At 40.3% G+C, this 21,660-nt stretch overlaps 1 protein-coding gene across 31 annotated transcripts in view; it reads left to right on the forward strand.

The window, feature by feature from the left end:
• ptprda (protein tyrosine phosphatase receptor type Da) overlaps positions 1-6,036 on the forward strand; it is a 416,134-nt gene extending 410,098 nt beyond the window's left edge. For all 31 annotated transcript variants that reach the window (XM_012919961.3, XM_076881859.1, XM_076881856.1 and 28 more), the window contains 5 exons: positions 83-209; positions 717-842; positions 1,786-1,940; positions 2,166-2,301; positions 2,704-6,036. In XM_012919961.3, the coding sequence (XP_012775415.3) occupies positions 83-209; positions 717-842; positions 1,786-1,940; positions 2,166-2,301; positions 2,704-2,772 (613 nt within the window). In that variant the 3' untranslated portion in view covers positions 2,773-6,036. The remainder of the gene's footprint in view (positions 1-82; positions 210-716; positions 843-1,785; positions 1,941-2,165; positions 2,302-2,703) is intronic.
• The last annotated feature ends 15,624 nt before the right edge of the window (positions 6,037-21,660 follow it).

Genomic DNA, 21,660 nt, shown 5'->3' on the forward strand with positions numbered 1-21,660 from the left:
TGCAAACGTAGTTCCGTGTAACATTCAGATATGCGTCCACGTTGATTATTTCCCCCCTTTGTCATGTGATTCATTTCCGCAGGCAACAGAAAGCCTACATTGCAACACAGGGACCACTGGCAGAGACCACGGAGGACTTTTGGAGGATGCTCTGGGAGCATAACTCTACTATTGTTGTAATGCTAACCAAGCTTAGAGAAATGGGCAGGGTACGGAAACACTGTTTTGCTATTCTTTTCTTCTGGCAATCTTTGAAAGAAATGAAATACAATAAGCTGTATAGTCCACTTTAGCAGTGCTTTCCTCTAGGAAATACTCTGTTTGGTTTAAGTTTAGAGAACGTAGCAGCTGAGACGTAGGGGCAAGCAGTGCTGACCCAGCTGTTACTTGTGCCATTCTCATATTGACACAAACAGACATTATATAGACTTGGTGCTAGGGAGACGGCAGGTTAAAGACAGGTTATTTTCTGGTCCGACTGCATCTTGTCCTCACGTGCAGCTCCGCCGGGTTAAAGAAGTCTAGAAAAAGTTCAGGGCTGCAGTGCATGTGTGAAAACAGCTATACTTAGATTCAGGAACTGGGAAGAAAAGCTTTGAAAGAGCAGATACAGTGTGAATTGAAAGACAGACATTTCTGGGAACGAACACAATGAAGCTAGTCTGTGAAGAGAATGTTGTGGCTCACTGTGGTATTCTATTTTTCACTTCCCACAGGAAAAGTGCCACCAGTACTGGCCAGCAGAAAGGTCGGCCAGATACCAGTACTTTGTGGTGGACCCCATGGCCGAGTATAACATGCCCCAGTATATCCTGAGAGAGTTCAAAGTGACTGATGCCAGGGTAAGCAGACACTGTTTCATAAAACATGGTTTAAAGATCAAAGGTTGTGGGAATGTATTGCTTCAGATCAGTGCTGTTTACAGTTTAGACTAGTGCTATTGTTTCTCCACGTCTGGGTTGTGACCTACCCAAGGGTCATGGAGGACACTGAGTGGATTACAGAGAGGTGCAGGTGTAGACAATTTAGAAAGAACCAAGTGAGCGTTCGAGCACACAATAGGTTATTTTAATGTCTCAAATCCCATAATGCCATTTGTTAATCACATGATTTTATTTACCAAGAAAGGAGATTTGACTAATGGGGTTGAACACGCTGGATGATGAACTGTAATTAACTCGATTTTTTTTCTGCAGCAGCAGTAATTTGCTCCAATTTTGGCATTGTATCAAATATTTGTTTACAACACCATTATGGCCTTAAGTGTAACATGTGAAGAAATATAAATATATGGAAATTATGACACATGTCAATGTGTTTAAAAAAAAACAAATGTGGTGCCGGCAGCACTGAGCTGCCAGAGTTTTTAATTCCATCAAAGGCTTACACAGATAAATGGCACAGACTCCCTTCTTTGCAGAGTATGTTACACTGTCTCGTCAATGGGATTGCTTTCCTTATCAAGGGGATACAACATCACTTAAGTAATGCACATCCTCAAAGTCGATTCTCCAAGCACCCTGTCAAGGGTAGCACATCAAAGGAATTAGCATCTTTAGTGTTCATGTTAAATACATTCAGGTAAAATTACAGTCTTGTTTAATAACAAAACGTTTTCTCTGATGCTTTACTCTTGGCATCTGCGCAACCGCCTTTCTTCAAGATTTCACGATTGCACTGTAACGATCATGGAATGAACTGGGCTACCTGCAAAATACCTTCAGCTACATTCCTAGCTTCAATTCTCATTGTCATGACCATTTTTCTACATTATTTCTCTCGCAGGATGGCCAGTCACGGACAGTAAGGCAGTTTCAGTTCACAGACTGGCCTGAACAAGGAGTGCCAAAATCAGGAGAGGGGTTCATTGATTTCATCGGCCAAGTACATAAAACAAAAGAGCAGTTCGGCCAAGATGGCCCTATCTCGGTCCACTGTAGGTAAGTGACCAGGATAATGCACCAAACCATCTTTGTCTTTTCAGAAGGCAAATAAAATGTAAAAAAAAAAAGAAAAACATGCAAGAACATATTCACATTAGGGGATAAATTATGATGAAATTAGCAATTTCCATTCAGGGAGAAAAAAAAAACACTACTTGTAGGTTCATTAAGGTTCTGGCCAGGAGCATTGACCTCTTTGCCATCTTGATCTCTTTTCCACAGCGCGGGCGTCGGTAGAACCGGAGTTTTCATCACCCTCAGCATCGTCTTGGAACGAATGAGATATGAGGGAGTAGTAGACATCTTTCAGACAGTGAAAATGTTACGGACGCAAAGACCAGCTATGGTGCAGACAGAGGTGAGCTGTCTCCAACCCCATCCTTTGTTATTGGTGTACTTTCACACTCTAGGAAAAGCCCAACCTACATACTGTACTATAGGTGTTTGACTGTAACTAGCTACTATGTTACTAATTTGATAGTTAGCTCCAATTGCCTGAAAGGTCTGGATAGATTCCAAGCAGCCTCTTTAGCCAAACAGATGAACTAAAGCGACTATGATTAATTTAGTAGTGGAATTAAAGTAGTTTTGCCAGTTCTCCACTTCTCCATTTCAAATTTCAAGCTTTGAGAATGTAGTTTGTGTTTATTTTTGGGAAAAAATGAATTGTATCTACAGTACAGACAATTTCTTGGTTGGCTGGAATGGAAAATGTAGCGAACATGATTCTATGTAACCATCTTTTCTTCTTTGTTTCCAGGATCAATACCAGTTCTGCTACAGAGCTGGCTTGGAGTACTTGGGAAGCTTTGATCACTATGCAACGTAAAAGACCCAGTATTGGAAGATAAAAGCAGAGGGCCCTTTGGAAAAAGAAAACCCAGTGAGCCTCTCTTCTGAGCCATAAAGTCCTGCTTGAGAAAGTACTCCTTAACTCCTTGCTAACAACTCATTACATGTTGGATGTGCGACATGACTTGTCAAAAAACAAAAAGAAAAAAAAAAATGATTCCCAGGAGGACCAAGTATTTCCCCAACCCCGATAAAAACCTCGCCTTGACTCAGAGTGAGGGAATCCTGACTGTTGAAGCATTACACGGAATTACCTTTTCTCTTGCTTCAAGGATTCATTTTGGGGCTCATAAAACTGAACGAAACCAACACAACAAAAAAGTAAATGAACAATAATGACATCGTCAGAAATGCATCAGTGATTATGAACCATTACGAGAGGCATCGGAAGAACACAGTATTGCGGGGGAGGGAAAAAAAACTGAATGCACATTGTAAAGAAGAAAAAAATCTGTTTCACAATCAAGTACACACAGACAACCCATCACAAAAGAAGACAATGCTTGGTCCACAAGAGCAGGACAGACTTAAAGTAACAATGAATAAATAGCCCCGTTTTCTGTCACAATGTTCATCATCTAAATTTTGGGGAAGAGGGTAAATGATCTATGAAATAAATACAAATTATTGATTTAGTTTTTTAGTACTTTATTATACAGCTGATGTGCTTTTTTTGAACTGTGTGAATTTCCTTTTTTTACACAAATTTATCGCTTGGGGAAAAAGTGATAAAATGTATTTACGTAAAGGTTCATTATTTTTTTCTCAAAGCTGTAGAACTGTTCTAACGTACAGTATGTGCTGTTTTGCAGAGGGTCTCTTTGCTTTTTCTTTTTACCCCCGCGCATTTTGTTGCACTTAGTGCACAGAACAGAATTCACACAACCAAAATGTAACTTTGTTAAAGAGTTATTTTTTGGTCTTGATTTTTCTGTTGTTTTTTTTCTAAAACAATTGATTCTTTTCCTCTGTTGGTTTTGTTTTTTCTGTCCATGATCACCTACATGGTAACTTAATTACTCCCATGAGATAAACTGGGGCTTTGTGGAATCAACAGGGATGAGCAAAGTATGAAGTTGCTGCTACCGATTATCTTAGTTCTTCCATGTTCCAATGATAAGAGAGAACCTGATGAATTCGATGACATACACGACTATATAAATATATGGTATAGATTGTCAAATATGTGAGATATATAAATATATATTATAGATATATATATTAAAGTAAATAACATTCTAAATATATTGATAAAGTACATAATTTATGAGTGAAAATGTAAATGAAATATGGATCATCTATGAAATCTTTTAAATTGAGAGTTTGTGTGCTGTGGGGGAAATGAAGAGATTTTTCACTGGAATGCACATCAGTAGGACAAAACTGTATTCTGATTCAGTGCATCTTTTCTTGTGCAATAAATATGTGTGTGTTTAGATAGGGGTTTTACGTGGATATGTTGTTCACTCATTGACATTGTCGTTTCCCCCCGCGAGCGAGGCGTGGGAGTGGGAACGCCCCGGTGTTTTTTTCCGAGCTCTCGTACACTTTGTATTCAGAGACAGAGGGGTCGCGCAGCCGCACTCACGTTCCACGCAATAGGGCAAGGTACAAAGACGTCACTTTGTTGTGGTTCTTCGAAGCGTTCGGTGGTAAGGACATTTCTTTCATTTTGCATTTAGAGTGCCTTATATTTATGCCTGTTTTTATAATGTTTCATTTAACATGTCAATGTATCCTTTGAGTAATCGAGGCATTTAGTGTAAATGTACAGTTTATTTACCTTTAGTATTCATTTGTCACATGATGAGATTATATATATGCAAATAAGAACGTTTCAAAGGTCATACGTGTCATTTTCAGTGGCCTTATTGTGGCTGTGAAGCGAATTAGCGAATTAGAGGAAAACATGTATACTGGCCTACTGGCCTTTATAGAAAACGGGCAACATTGCGAACAATTACCAGACAGGTTTTAAACAGGGATGAGACTGGTGTCAGAACTAAACAGGATAATATCCATCATGTCTTAAGGCCCAACCTAAGGTTAACCGATTCTTTACCATTTACAGTCACATTTCCCAACATTGTTTAGATTTTAAATAAAAAACCATCAGGCCAAATAAAAGCCAAGTGCACAGGTCGTCACCGAAGCGTTTCTTCTTCATGCCTTAGGTTTTTACTTTATATGTAGAGAAATACAAACTGCAAACAAAACATCATTTATGTTATCCTGACAATCCTAAACGGTGTTTCAAGCCCCCTTTTTCTTTTCTTTTTTCTGGCATAGCAGTTCGAGACAGGGGGTTTAGCTGGGTTATGTTTCAGTCTTCATGTGGAGCAGCATCTATAACTTCTCAGTACCCTCTCTGATGGCTTTGTGGATGTGCATTCCAGGTGCTTTCTTTCCCTTGTTAACTGAAGCAGCTATGTGTTATATTTGTGTCTGCTTAACTGATTACTTTTGTCATAGTTTTGAGATATAAAAGTGCTATTATTTAACCTCATGGTGGCTAATGTTACATTATGTTAATCTCAGAACACGTTGTGTTTTTCCCCCCCTTTTTTTTTTATCGATTTGTTTTCTTTTGTTTTTCATATGCATGGTTAAACGTTGCAGAACGGCCAAAGCTGGCCTGGTAGGAAGACTTGCACTTTCTCTATCTTTGTACTATGCACTGCCCTATTGATTCTAAACCCAATAATATATTACTTGAACCCATCTATAAAAAGAAAAAAAAATCTCCTTAAACGTTCACTTTGTGTGTATGTAAATAACACAAAATGGTATCAACTCTTGAAAAAGACAAAAAAAAAAGTTTGTGGCAAAAAGAGCATCCATTCTGATGCCATGGTTACTCCAGCAGATGACTTCAGAACAATCTGTCCCCCCCGACCATCTGTTCTCGTGGCTTTGCCATTCAAGCTTGGAGTGTCATTAACAGAAATAAACGTTGTGTTCTCTGCTCTCTCTATCTATCTCTCGTCTGGATGCATAGACTGAAAATTAAATAATGAAATTGTAAAAAAAAAGAAGAAAAAAATGGCTTGTTAAAAAGATCATACAATTACCTCTGATTAGTTGTTAGCGTAAAATGTTTCTTTCTCTGAATGAAAGGAGTGCTTTTTATTTTCTTACTTAGGTTACATTGGTGGCGGAAGAAGTCTGTACGAAAACCAGTTCTTTGCTGACACGAGTTCCATTTGTTATAAATGAATTCTATTAAAAAATGTCAGTGTTATGCATCGGCGTTTCACTTGTTTCCCTCCACCTCACTTTGACTTGAAAAGACTGATGAAGCTATTTTACCCCCTACTGGTCTGGGTCCAACATATTATCCACAGTTCTCTCATGAAAGGGGAAATTGAGCCTCACCACATTTGAATAGATTTCCATCGCTCTGGTTTTTCTGTCACTGATGTCAGCCACAATGAATCATCGGGGGAACCTTTGACGAATGAAGTGCGATGTTTTCGAAGCTGCTTTGTTTTTTAACGCAGACTTTGTTCACCCTAGTAACATGGTGGAATGGTACTATTACTCAGAATTAAAACCTCAATTCGGTCATTTAAATAAAAATGCAGCTCCCTGTTGCTACGTTGAGGTTTTTGCTCCAAGTTTATGCATTTAATCTATTGTTTAAGTGTCTGTGAACTTAAAGTCTATTATGGCATTGATTAAATGTCTAAAAAACACTTTCCTCTTCATCAAATTTACATATTTACTAGGGTTTTTTCTTATTAGGTTATAATCCCTTTAAATGTTTAAATGGTTTTTACCTTTGGCTCATTTAGCGTCCATATATCCATGAAAATACAAATTAATCCTTGCTTCATCCTTCTGCTCCTTGCTTGCATAGAGGGAGATCCACACTGGTCCACACTATCCAGGTGTATGTTTCGCTATTCTGAAAATCTGCAAGTCCCATAGTACATACAGAGTGCTGTTCTGATAGATCAAGCAAGTCATGGGATACATCAAAAGCTCCACAGTGGCTTGTGTACAAAAGCTAAACGAAGCATCTCTGCTCTGTGTGTGTTTGTTTCACTGTGACACACGGAGAGGAGTGGGAGCAAAGGTGGCACACGTGGTGAAACGGTGAGCAGAGGAGAGACAAGATTGCTATTTTAGATTGGTGATGTATGAGACCCTGGCTACCTAATGCTGCAGTCACACTGGGGAAAACAAGGTACAATCAAAATTACGCTTACTGTGTGCAATAAGCTTGTAAGTACAGAGCAATTAGTTGCAAACCTTCACCAATCTGTCGGAGAATGAATGCAGTCGAACCAATTTAGACCTACCAGTTGTTTGGTGACATGTTTCCTCCTGTGCAACAATCTTGGTTGCTGCAAGTTTCTTCCTGTTGAAAAGGAGTTTTTCCTTCCCACAATCGCCAAATCATAGGGAGTTGTGTGATTGTTGGGGTTTCTTTGTTGTTATGAATTGGTGCTATATAAATTTTAAATGCTGGAACTCTTTAATAACACGAGATATCCATATATCACGAATAAAATTTGAGAATCCATGTTTTTGACAATATATTATATGATGCTAAAGTATATATTGGATATCTGCTACTCTGCATCAAACCTAATAGGACAGTTTTAATCATCAGTCGGGTTGAACGTGCGTGCTGGACATTGTTCTATCCTGGATGACATTTCCCAACATGGTAAAGCGAAGGCATATTGAAAGTCAGTAAAATTGCAGAAATGCATTAAATACACATAAGAGTCCCAAATATTTATTCACTTTAGATGCGGAGGGGTCCCAAGCTTAGCATGTTTCCAGGCTTAAAATGTAAATGTATGACTTTGTGGATTATGTATGGAGCTCTAGAAAGAGCCACAATTACAGGCGACCTGCTAATGCACTGAGCCTAAACGCATCCTGTGTAGATACTAACAGAAGGCTGAAGCCTAAATGACCAAAATAAACGCAAACGCATAAAAGTAGCAACCAAAAAAGTAGCTATTCATTTAAGTGCACATAATATGGTTTTACTGGTAACAATTGGACACAAATGTTCTATTACAGACAGAATACTTACCTGCAGTAACTTCACTGAGTCACTGCGAATTAATTAAAGTCTTACTACACAAAATCTATTTATAATTAGACTACTTATTAGTCACAATAACATTAGCGGATGTTCCTCCATCAATTAGAATGTCACAAGTACAATAAAATGTCAATAACCTGAAGCAAAAGCAAGTGCGGGAACTAAAAAGAGCATTTAAAACAGTATTAAACTACTTGACAGCTGGGGAGCACAGTCAATAACTGCTTGCTGGGAGAAGTTACTCAGGAAGCTCTCCATGCGCTCAATTAGAAAACATCATTCCACATGATAGCAAATGACAGATGCCGTCAGCTTTGGCGGTGAGCTGGAGAAACATTACTCCCGAGTTTACTACTGAACGTGTTTTCTGATAACAAGCTTAACAAAGCCTTCGTCCACGTGTCAGATCACAGCAGAGTTGGAATGCAACCGATAACAAGCACCTGTCTTAAAGAGAAAATCGCGCCGTATATTATGTGTCAAAAACAATGATATACTACAAGAAATGCAGAGCGGATGTGCGGCAGTGATTTCCACAGGAGTGACACGTTGCCTTCTGCTCTTTGTTTTTACAAATCGCACCTGAACACTCAAGACGAATAATGTACAGGATGTTGTTTACTGCGCTCGGATGTTTTCTGCTGCGTTATGAAGCATTGGAATCACATAAATTTACATTAATTTCAGCCTTGCTACCCCCACATATGCTTAGAACATTACTCCCTATGGAGGAAAAACACTGCCAAGACTAGAGACAACGTTATGAAAGCTCGAACAAACCGAACGCTCTGAATGCTTGAGTATTATATTACCATGCACGCAAAAGTTCACATGACATGCGGGGGAAACGATCGCAGATTACTGCACAGCGAGAGCGATTATCGCTTCACCTTGTTTCTGACAGTTTCGTGGAAATTGGCTAAAACGAATCCCCAAACTTCTTGGGCAATCGTGCCAGTGCAGATGTCTGCTTCACACTAGTCAAGAGTACAACAAAATAAGGAACTTCTACTGTCATCAGATTTTATTTTTCACCGGAGACTGCACTTCAGATGTGTCGAGCAGATGTTCCGTCTCCGTCTCTCAGCAGTTTTTGGAGAATTATGAAACCAACCAGCCAGTCACAACACTTTGCACAAGTCATTTCTCATTTACACCCACCCACCACCCCACTCCAACACACACACACACACACACACATTCAACGACGACAGCTTGCCTCAGTCCCCTGGTGCTTTATTTTCAACATCCTAAATTTGATGAAACATGTCCAAATGCTGCGTGGCTTTGTTGTCAGCAGTACTGAGTGGGATTTAAGAAAGACATTTCTTTTAATTCTCTCAATTCTGAAAGAAGAAAAGGCCGTCTGTGCCTAATTCTACTGCAGCAACACTACATAATTGAGTGTTAAAAGAATTCAATTATATTGTCACTTCAGTTCGATCAAGAACTCAGACGCTGACTGTTCTCGGAGCTCTGTCCCTGTGCTGATAAACAATCACCTGTTACCACTTCATCAACTCGTGCATTTTGTGACTCATCTTCCTGTGGTTTTCAGTAATGTGCACTTTGGCAGCTACGTTCTGCATCTATTTTCATATGAACATTGCTGTGGATTGCTAAGTTCTCAAATATAGGTTCCGCAGGTGCAAACGAGGTGCAAAAAGACACTTTAGCTTCTTCAACCCTTTGCCAAAAACCACTGGCTTTTAAATCTTGGTGTTCTGGTTTGATGCAAATTTGCAACCCTCTTTACCCCGCCTTACCCTGGGCCAGAGGAGGGAATGTGACTATATTGGACAAAGGATGTATGTGGAACAAGCGGAAGACCAGAGAAAAGATTGATGGATGTGGTGAAGGAGGACATGCAAAGGGTTTGTGTGACAGAGGAGGATGCTAAGGATAGGATGAGATGGAGGCGCAAGACCCACGTGGTAACCTTTAAAGGGAGCAACTGAGAGAAGGCTTTGCAGCAGCCAGAGTAGTGCTGTGTTAGTGAGCGTGATTGAATAAAACAAAACAAGACAGTGCTTCACAGTATGCATATTAACATCGTATGAATGTGTGGGCATGTTGTGTGCAGTGGTAACTATGACTGTAAAAATGTTACATTAATGAAGTCTATTTAAAGCCAGGAGGGAAAACTTGCCAAAAATATTGCAGACTGCAAAATCTGATCATATTTACTGACTTATTTATTCAGTTCTATTAACATGTTTTTTAAAATAAAAGTATTCCTGTTGAAAAGATTGCCTGATTCTTTCTGCTGCAGTCTTAAGTCGTAAGTGTTAATCTTGCTGCTCTTAATAACCTGAATTTCTTATTGATGTTTGTAAAGAAACGACAAAGACTTTAGATGAACGGTGACTATATTTTCCAGAGGATTGACTGATCAGTGGGCAGTAGTTTAGCACATGCTGCTTTCAGCTCAAACAAAACTTACTCTGTTTGGTCTTCATCATGACTAACTATGGTGGCGTACCCCCAAAAAGAAGTGAGCTACATTTGTAACCTTGAACACCCCAAGGGTAAACTAAAGTTCATGGTACAGGCGTCTACTCTCTTTGCTGAGGGCTTTTAAGAAGGAAGAATTGGAGGTATACTCCAATTCCTCATCCTCACTGGGAAGGTCTATGTCAGGGTGCTGGAGAGAAGAGTCTGTCTCATGGTTGTGCAAAACTACACAGGAGTTTGCCCAACCAATCTATGTGTGTTTTTTGGAAGGCATTCGACCAGGTTCCTCTGGACATCATGTGAGGAGTGATTGGGGAGTACAAGTTGATGGGTCCAATGCTATAGGCCATTCAGTTCCTGTACAACTGTAGTGAGACCTTGCTTTGAGGTCAGGTGAGGTTTGAGAGTTTAAGAGTTTGTATCCATCAGGGCTGCCCTGATTGTGTTCATACTTTTTATGGACAGAATTTCAAGATACAGCCAGTTGGGACGTTTTCACCACTTTATTGACCTCAGGATCACGTGTTTGTTCTCCAGAGACAATGCAGCTCTTTTGGACTCTTTAGGAACCCTCGGCTGCAAGTCTGAAACCATGGTCGTCAGTCAGAAGAGAGGGTGGAGTTCTTATTCCAAGTCATGGACTAGCTCTGGGTAGTGACTAAAATAATAAGACTGCAAATCCCTGTGATAGAAACTAGCTTCTTCCAAAGGGTGGTCGTGCTCTCCCTTAGAGATAAGGAGGAGAGGCTTGGAGTAGAGCCTCTACTCCTTCGTATTTAAAGGTAAAGAAAGGTTGAGGCTCATTCATTTGACCAGGACACCTCCTGCGTGCATCTTAGGTGAGTAAACACAGCACATGCTAAAGAGATTTGTATTCCTTGGCCGAATTGGGAAGATCTTGGTGGCCCCCGGAAGAGGTGGAAGAGGTGGTTTGGGAGGTAGAGGTCTGTTCTGGTGTTATTATTATTATTATTATTATTATTATTATTAAGGTGGCTGGGGACAGGAATGTCTGAGTCTCTCTGCTTAGACTTCCTGTTACCTGGAGCCAGATAAGGGAAGAAAATGGATGGATGGATGGATGGATGGATGGATGGATGGATGGAGCACAATTACGAGCTATTGTTTTTGATGCTCTGTGAAAACATTCATGTCCACTCAATGGCAATATGAAATAGAATACAGTGTAGAGTAGAAATAAGAGAACCTGATTACTGACGAAGCAACAAAAAATGATATATGTGGCAGAGCAAGATTTTAAGAAATCTTTCGAAGAACAATTACATTGGCTTCGAAATAACCTGTCTGGGGTGAACCCCTCCTCTCGCCTACTGTCAGCTGGGATAGCTGCCAGCCTGCCTGCGGCCGTGGTTGGATAAATGGTTAAGAAAAAAGACGGAGTTCAGAAATAACTGTGATATAGAGCCAGTCATGATTTGGCTATTTACTTAGGGAAAATTTTTCATTTACAAAATATTTGACTTTTGTCTCGCAATGCTAGTTATCAAGTGCAAAACATTCCCAAATGTTTGCCCTGAAGGTGAAACACTGTTCAATTAATATTTTTCCATTTTAATATTAGTAATGATGCACAGAACTTATTTCCTGAATCTGAAGGGGACTCAAATAGTCAAATATAAAAACGCTGGATGTTTTTCTTCCACCTCTTCCTTTATGTGTGTCTGGATTGTTTCAGTTTCTTATCTCATTCATTGATGAGATTTGGCAATGAACACATTTGCACTTCCAACAAATTTTTCACATTCTTTGATTCAACATCTTTGGGTGTTTTATTAATAACTGATAGGTCTTCGTTTCATCTTTTAAGCCCTTTCTACAGCACTTTAAAGTAGTTTCTTTGACATGTTAAAAATAGCCAAACAGAAAGATCACAGTGAATTTAAATGGAGCACTGCTGCCTGTAACTTGGAATGATTTCCAAGTACTCACTGATTACCCTATTAAACTAAAGTCACTTTATACTTTACATATCGTTACTGTTAGTACAACGTCGATTACCAAACCGTAACAGAGATTTTATACACTTGTTAAGGCCAGAGCTATACTACTTCACTGTTGCTGCTGGCTTCCAGCAAAGCTAATGTTAAACCAATATTAAACTTGGAAGCTACACAGCTGAGCAAACAGAATGAACTAAAGGTACAATGTAGACCAACTGTGTGCTGCAAATGAAACACAGCTATGGGGCCTTTTGCCGGCAGAATGGTGGAGACTGTTGTTTTGCAGCAGCTAGACAGGCAGCATGCCCCGCAGCAGACTGATGACGACGATCCATATGGGGATCCTCAATCAAGCCAGCTCCCAGATCAACAAGAAACGAATCCAGAAAAGAGTTGACGCCGCTGCCAAGGCTTTGACTTCATGCGCACATCATATTAGAGCTACTTCAGAGGCAGACGGAAGGTTTGACCTTTAGTTACGACTGCGGCAGGAACGAAAGGAAAGGGAGACAAATAAAAGGCTGCAGCTATCGGCGCGATTGCAAATTTTTGTTTGTTTTTGAAGTGTAAATTATTGCTAGCTATCTCAGTGAAAAGATATTATCAGATTGGGTTTCTTCAACTGAGTGACGAAGTGAGAAAAAACCAAGCAAACAGAGAAAACAGGGAGTTAAATGATTAAAATCGAGACCGATAAGGAAGAGACAACTTCCGTGAAAAGGTTGACTGGAAAAACAGGGGCGGTAGTGAGATGAGGGCCAGGGAGCAATCCAGCCTGAGCCAACAGTTGCCGCAGTGTATAAACCTCCGAAGGTTAATTTCTCCAGCTCAGCATCTTGCCAATATCCCTGCGATCAGAACCTCTGTAGGCCAGCCATCTGCTTCCCCTTTTCTCTCTGCCTGCACTGCTGATTCCTAGTTGGCTTCATGAGGGAGTGGACATGCATCAGTGCTGTTTTAGGAACTAATGTCTCAATGTAGAAGGAAGGAAGGGAAAGGGATTAGGCAAAAACTCCGATTTTTAATCAGCGAGTTAATTCTAGACTTGCTGTTAGCAGCTTGTACATAAGCTGAAGAAAATATAAAAGGAGCATATTACGCATTCTTCTCTTACAGTAACGGTTTCAAATAACGAGGTCAGGATAGGTACACGTAATCACTATGCACACAAAAGTTAGCTTTTTTCTTCTCTCGGCTCTGGTGTGGTATGAATGTGAGAGGATATCCCCAATGTGGTCACCTCAGAAGCTCCTCCCACCTACTGTTTGTGTTTTTGAGGGGCAGCCAATCAGAAGAAAGCTTGCTGAAAGGAAGAGGAAAGAGTGCTAAAGCATCTCGCTTCAGAAAAAATGACCCGAGGAGCTGCACCAAGGCCCAGTATAAGAAATATTTTAACATATTTCATCTATTTTCTCCAATGTCCTTTATTTAAACCGTCAACATCTGAGTGACTTTAGATCTTCCTGACAACAAAAGAAAAATATATAATATATAGGCTAGTTGAAGCCAATTTGAAGTTCACAGCTCACATCAATTATCCTGTCAAGCGTGGGGGACAAAAAGAGCCGGAAATATAATTTACGAGCTCCCCGACAGTTTTTTTTTTTCCTTTTTTTTGTTGCAACCTAAAGCAATAATACACTTTCAGTTCAGTGCTCAGCCACAATCTTTTCATACACTGCCACTTCACCAAGGGGATAAGTACTAAGGGTATATTTTTCTTGACCTAGGAGGACACAGTGTCAATTATTCGGGGTAGGGCCGGGTGGAGGACTTCATTCCCTAATCAAAATAAATGGCCAGGGCAGCAGAAAGTGAATGGAGCTAAGCCCTCAATATTCCTTCGAGACGGGGGGGTGGAAGGGTTGGTTTGGGCTGCAAACAAATCCATTACCACAAGGTAAACAGGACGCATCAGCACTCTTGGCCCATTTGAATGGTTCGAAACCTTTGACCACCACCCTCCACAGGATCCTTCCGTTTCAGACGCGGGAGCTGATAACAGGGGTTTCTTTTTTTGCCCCCCTCCCCCTTTGCACCCTAGAGTCAATCTTACATAATACATTTCTGATGATAAAACCCTTCCGCTGTGCATATGGCAGCTCCGCTAACTGAAAGTGGCTGTGACTAACTCACTGTAATAGGAAAATTCAGCTTACTGCATATAATAGAGAAACGTGGAAGAAGTTCAAACTTGAATGCATTATTACAGCTTAGTGTGGTCTTGAGCAATCCACAGTGGGGTGAGGGGTTGGAGGTGGGGGAATGGGATGTCATTAAAAGCAGTCATAAAATTAGACGTTTCCCCCTCATTTTTTCCCTTCACCAGCTGGTAGTCATTTCACTGTCAGGGAGTATATAATTTCCGCTGATAGTGAAGACAGTTCCGCTTGAGGGAACTATTTTTTTTCCCCATTTATAAGTGCTTTTAGGGGGCTCCTCGTACACAACAAGGCTTTCACGTTGTCCATCTTCTTCCCAATGTCTTTTTCACAATAGCTTTGCTTTTGACATTACACAAAGCTATATCAGGGATAATATGAAACTGTCATGCTGTCCTATAAAGGTTTACAGAGTCAGTCAGCGATATTGCCAAACACTGGAGCCAACGGAAAAGGCACTTGCTAGAAAAGTCAAGGTTGTGCAACTTCAGCTACATGCTGCACTTCAGAGTCCAAATGCTGCTAATGTTTTTCACTTTCAAAAGTATTTTCAATGTATTTTCAGTCAGTTTATCATAGATTTTGAGCACACTGAATAGTGAACAAAAAGCACCGATTAAAAATGTGGTTTCAATAGGATTACTGAGTCAACCTTTAATCTAGTTCAGCTGTTATCATACTTTCTTTTTTGCACTGCATATCGAGTACTGCAGGGCAAGGCTAAGAGTTGCTGGCCTTCATCACAGTGCACGGCACATTCCAGTTTTTACTTTAGTAAGGTTGGATTCCCCTTGAAGTTGCTAAAGCATGGAGATTGTTGTCATTTCAAAAAGAAAAAAACTTTCAGAAGCACCTTCATCTGTGAGCCTACTGTGCGTGGTGATCAAAAGTGGTGACTCAATAGGTGGTTGCTAATGAGCGCAGAAAATACTGCAGAAATTAGTTTCACAAGTCATGAAAATTTGGGTCTAGTTTGTTAAAAATGTGACACAAGGAGAACAGGATCGTGCAGAAAACAATGAAACTATTTCACTGATAATTAATGTCATTAATGTCGCAAAACTGCAACAAAAATAAACCGACTTGTAGCTGAAATGACTTTTAATCAGTTTAGCACAGTTGGAAGTGTAAGTGTAGTGTAGTGGGTGACGTCACTGCAAAAGATCCCTGAGAGCAGGCATGTATCCCTGGGAGGGTTGTGTCAGGTGTACAAATCTTCAACATGAAGGACTTTTAATGCCAAAATTTGTGATTTAAAAATATGACAATGAAGGTTGAAACAACCCTGTTTTTACTGTCACAACAACTATTGCATCACTCGTTCGCATTTTGTTAGTAATACACATCTTGGGAAACCCCCTCTGTTGGGTGAATCATGCAACATCAACACACATAACATGGTTAAAGGGTGCTTCTCCCACTTCCTCTTTTTCTATTCATCCATCCATTCTCTTCCACTTATCCTTAACAGGGTCGTGGGGTCCTTAAGCCCAGCTACCATAGGGCGAGAGGCAGGTATACCCTGGACACAATCATACGCACTCACACCCACATCTATGGGCAATTTAGAAGGGAGGAAGACAGAGTACCCGGGGAGGACCCATGTAAATATTGTCAGAAGATGCAAACTCCAGAAATGCCCCGACCAGATGATGGAGCCAAACTCAGGACCTTCTTGTTGTGCAGTGTTACTTTTTAAATTTTCACCTACTAATCCCAATGCTGACAGATTGGCAACTAGCTAATATTCGCCAATATATCAGTCAGGCTCTATGTCAAATCAAATACATGTGGCTCCTTCCACTGGGGTCACCTTTGTGCATAATCAAGCAGGCAGAAGAATAGTACAGATACCGTAAACAGGACTGAAAAATGTTTGCTTTGTTTCCATATATAACACTTTAGAACAGGCTGAGCAAATTCCCCAGAGAAAATGTAAAACACAAAAGAGTGGACGGTTGACTGCTACTGCTCGAGGCCATACAAGAGTATTTAACTAGCAGAGATTAACTACTGTATTTCCACTGGTAGTCTAGATGTCCTAGAGTAGCACCTCAGGGAGGAGCGATGCCAGGAAGGGAGTGGTGGAAGGCCTAAAAGAAGAGGGATGTGGGGTGAAGTGTTCATATCGTGGAGATGGATTCGAAAACTTGACATTATAGAGTCACAGGTGAAACAGAACAAAAGCATTCAGCCTCCATGTGTTTTGACCATTTGAGTTGCTCTGTAAGGTGGTGATTATTTTGTCATATTGATTACTGCATGCCACAAGAAATCATCTCAATCCTGGTGGGTGAGGATGGTGTTAATGACTTCTGTATATTGAGAATAACAATAAAAAAAAAAGAAAGAAAATAAAATGATGGAATACACATCCTTTTGCAGACCTCAACTTGAATTCACCTTATTTAAACTTTAAAAATAATGGCACAGCAGCTGTGTTCACAAGTCAATTTATTCCCTCCCAAAATATGTCTCTCATTTTCCCCCACTGTCTTGACCAAGCCTACACATGACAGCAGTCGATCTAACTCGGATGGACATATTTGTGGAACTTCCTCAAACTGCTCCTGATTCCTTCTGTGACATCTTCTCGGGCCATTTCTCGTTAGCCTTCATAACGTCACGGCCGTACCCACTGCCATTCATGTTATAATGCTGCATGATATGTTTCACTCAAGTCAGTCTCTCTCTGGCACACACACATGCACACAAAATCCAAGGTTGCAGTGCCTTGCAATCAGCAGTCATCCAGGTAAATGGTAAAAAACCCACACTCCCAACTTTAAGATGACTGTGAGTTAATTTTGAAAATCAGGCATCGGAGCAGGCAATTACAGAAGTGAACCTGAGCAATCTACTTTTTTTTCCTGGGAAAACTTTTTTTTTCCCTGTTACACTGAGTTTTTCAGTTCCATATCAAGCATAGTTGGACATTTTTTGCACACAGTAATCAATAATGCCTCAAGATTAACATGTGTTGTGTCTCTCAAAAAAATCAACAAATTTCAGGTGCAATCAAGTATAACCACAGCTTAATCACACAAGCACAAATAATAATGCATTGCAGTGAGATTATCATTGTCTGGGAGGATTGTTGATCATATTTTCAGGTTTTTCTGGCTTTGTAATTAAGGCTGTGTTATTCTTGCAGTTCTTTTAAGTGCTTAACAGCAACTGAGGACAGTAGATGCCTCTATGGACACACCCTTGAGTTGTTCCTTACGCCATATCTTCCATTTTCCAGTGGAATATATGGATGCAGGAAACATGTAGCAATGATACTTAGTCTTTCTGGCCTCCCTCACCCGCCTACCACTTTCCCTTCATCCTTCCTCCGCTCTGTTTCTCTATCTCTGCTTCCCTGCATCTTCCCTCTCCGTGCTTCTGCCTGGAAGTGGAACCGATCATTCCGGATTCTCTCCTCCATCACTGAATAAAGCTCCTCTACTTGTGATGCAGAGCAGGAGAGAAAGCACAGGAATATGGCATGTATCCAGCATTGCTGGTTCAGAGAGAAGAAGTGCAGCATTTTGTATGCAGGCAGGATTAGCCTAATTGAAGTGTCAGCCTGAGAAAATTGCGGATGCGTGTGGGTTAATGTCTGGGTATAGCAGAAGCTTCACTCTTCGCAGTGATGATGAGAAATTTGGCTATCATTGCAGGCCTCATTTGATTGTATGTGAGTGTTTGTGAGTGTGAGTATGGACGCTAGCGTACGGTGATGGTTATTGGAAAACGTACCATCTAGTTGAATTGTAATGCTGAGACAGCGGGTTGGAAGCTGTTGGCTCCAGTCATTACTGAGCCATTACATTAAAGTTCCCCTTCAATTAAAATCACGTTTTAACCTCATTAAAATGTCCATGTGTATCTTTTTTTAGATGCAACAAAACAATCGATGCTATGGCTAGGCAACGCCGCCATGGATCTACAATTGATTAATGACAGTCCCAAAAAGTGGATTTTGAGAGCTACTCACAACCTACAGGGTGGGAAAAAGGTTCTCCTTTTCAGATTAGACATGCAACCCTCCCTTCTTGGAAAGCTGACAAGCTGGCTAAACAGCAACATTAGCTAGTTATGAGCTAACATTATGCTAGCTAGCACTAGGCTTGAGTATTCTAAAAGTCACACTTTCCCCCAAATGAACAGCTTGATTAGACGTCATATAACAGTTTATTTACCAAGTGTTGCATTCACTTTAAATACAGTTTCACTAACGCAGGCTAACAGCAGCTAACAGTGACAAAAACAGACAGAAAACTTCATGACAACAACTCATGTCCGTATCAGTTTCATTGGACAGATGTAAGCTTCACGGACTTCTACAAATTTTTACAGGATTCTCACCCAACACTGACAGCTGAGGTAAACAGTCAACTGATAACTGAATACTCAACTGAACACAGATAAGGAAAAACTCAAGGACACATCTGGTCCGGAGTAACTTTACTACCCGAGTGCACTCACTACAGGTGAACGGTGGAGTTTTTTGAAGTTAACTCAGTGGTAAATTAAACACAGGACCAGTTTTGATCAGTTAAATTAATTTGGAAACTTGTGAACAAACTCATCAACACATACGTTGGCCTTTTCTAACACCTGACATTAAGGTGGTGTGAGCTGAATGATACCATATTTCTTGCCACCTGTCTCTGCTTCTATCATTGTAATTGTCACGGTAATTGAAATGTGTCAGTGTGACAGTGATAACAGTGAATTAATGCTGAACCTCAGAGAGGGAAATAAAATCATACAAGCTGCACTGGAGCCATACCGCCGAGCAACACATTGCGGGTATGTACAAGAGCTATTATTGCCTTGTCAAGGCATGAACCAAATGACTACCTTAAACAAGTCTCACTCAACATTTTCACAGCATATGCAGGAGAAAAGAATGCTTTAATGGTTTTACCAGATTTGTAGGAGAAAGAAAAAGTTAGCTGTATCCTGCACATCATAACAACAGTTCCCCCCTCTTTTTTTCGGCCAATACCAGCACATTGTTACACTCTACTTTTTAGCTTTTAGTTTCACGGATGCAGAACTAGATGGTATATATCTTTTTTTCAGAATTAGATTTGCTTCTACCAGCTCATTGCCAAAGATAACCGATTCTTCAAATGAGCTGTAGTGCTGTGGAAAAGTATTTGCCCCCTTCCTGATTTTTTTTAATCTATTTATCTAACATCAGACAAACTGAGTAAATACAAAATGCAGATTTAAAAGAATAGTTTTATTTTTTTTTAGGAGAAAAGATTTATCCAGACATACCGGGCCTAATTACTCACTCCAAAAACTTTCAGAGCTGGACTTGCTGCTGTATTTTCGGTCCTTATCTTGCTACATAAGTACTTGAGCTTCAGGTTGGGTATTTGCCTTCAGGAGTCTTTTTTTGGTTGGGGGGGGGCAAGGTGTTTGCCTTCAATAAATAGTAAAGATTGGACAGGAAAGCAAAAGGCAAAGAAGGCAAAGAACCGTGGGTTGGACTTGAACCTAGGTTGCTAGAATTTAGCCTTGTGTCACTTGATCACCTGCTAGCCCATGAGCTAAGCAGACACACACTTATAGGGGTTACTGGTAGAGAGCAGAATTTATGGTTTAATCGTGCAAGTCGAATGCCACCACAGCAGCCACAGACCATTATGCTACCACCACCATGTTTGTCAGCTAGCACGAGGTTCTTTTATGAAACGCTGTTAGTTTCATAAGTCCTGGGGATCATCAAGATGTCTTCTTTATGTTCTTTTTGGTCAGCAGTGGTTTTTTCCTTGAATCTCTCCCATGGAGGACATTTTCCCCAGTCTCTTTGTTAGTGTTGAATCATGAACTCTGACCTGCAGTTCTTTAGAGATTGTTCTGAGTTCTTTGTAACTTCCTGGATGAGTTGACCACTCCTGGGATGGTTCCCCACAGTTCCAATTTTTCTCCATTTGTTGATAATGGCCCTCACCGTGATTCAGTAGAATCCCAAAACCTTAGAAATGGCTCTGTAACCCTTTCCAGACTGATAGATGTCAGTGACTTTGCTTCTCAGCTGTTTCTTTAGATTGTTTTCTACTTCTCTTTGTCCAGCATGTTATATTTAAGTGGTGGCCAGTGCGATCCTCTATGCTGTTGCATGCTGGGGGAGCAGGCTGAGGGTCGCAGATGCCAACAGACTTAATAAACTGATCCGTAAGGCCAGCAATGTTGTGGGGATGGAGCTGGACTCCCTCAAGGTGGTGTCGGAGAGGCGGATGCCAAGATAAAGACAAGATAAAGACAATGTTGGATAACACCTCCCACCCACTCCATGACATGCTGGTCAGTCACAGGAGCTCGTTCAGTGAGAGACTGAGATTACCGAAAAGCACCACTGAACGACACAGGAAATCATTCCTGCCTGTGGCCATCTCCCTGTACAACGCATCCACTTAACACACTGTTTGCTGCTACAACTACACATGTTTCTTTTCCAAATATTTATTTATAAGTGACTTATGTATGTATGTATGTATATATATGTATATATTGTACTATTCTTAGTTAGCGTATTGTCTGTCTTGTCTTAATGTTGGTTTAAAATGGAGCACTGTAACAAAAAATAATTTCCCCCAGGGATCAATAAAGTATTCTGATTCTGATTCTGATTCAAACATCTGTGCTTCATTATAGTTAATTAATGACTTAACAAAGGGGGCAATTACCTTTTCACTGAGTTTTTTTTGCTCCTTGAAATGAAAGTGTCATTTTAAAACTGCATTTTATATTCACTCGGTTATCGTTGTCTATTATTACATTTGTTTGATGTTTGGAACTGTGACAAATAGGAAAAACATAGTGGAAAAATGTTTTTTCACAGCACTGTAGAGTCTTACAGTTTGCCATATTAAAACAGAGCCCCCCCAGAAGGGGCTTCAGAAAGATGCTTTATTATTGGCACCTGTAAAGGATTTACACTACACTGTTTAATTAGCTGTTTCCCATCATCTGAACATGTTTTACATGATGAAAAAAAAGAAAAAAACGGCCACCTTATGGTTATGGGGATATCATGAGCTGCTGTATCTGCTAGTGGCAAATTTCATCATCTGTGATTAATGCCTTTCTGCTGGCAAACTTGACTGTTGTCTATTTCATGTGCTCTCTGGTGAAATATTCCTCTTGGTCACAGATGGTTTACTTGAGAAAAAAACACCACACTTACTGAATTAGCTGAGTGCATAGGAGCCCATCAA

This window comes from Maylandia zebra, linkage group LG3 (assembly GCF_041146795.1).
Source record: "Maylandia zebra isolate NMK-2024a linkage group LG3, Mzebra_GT3a, whole genome shotgun sequence".
Taxonomy (NCBI): Eukaryota; Metazoa; Chordata; class Actinopteri; order Cichliformes; family Cichlidae; genus Maylandia; species Maylandia zebra.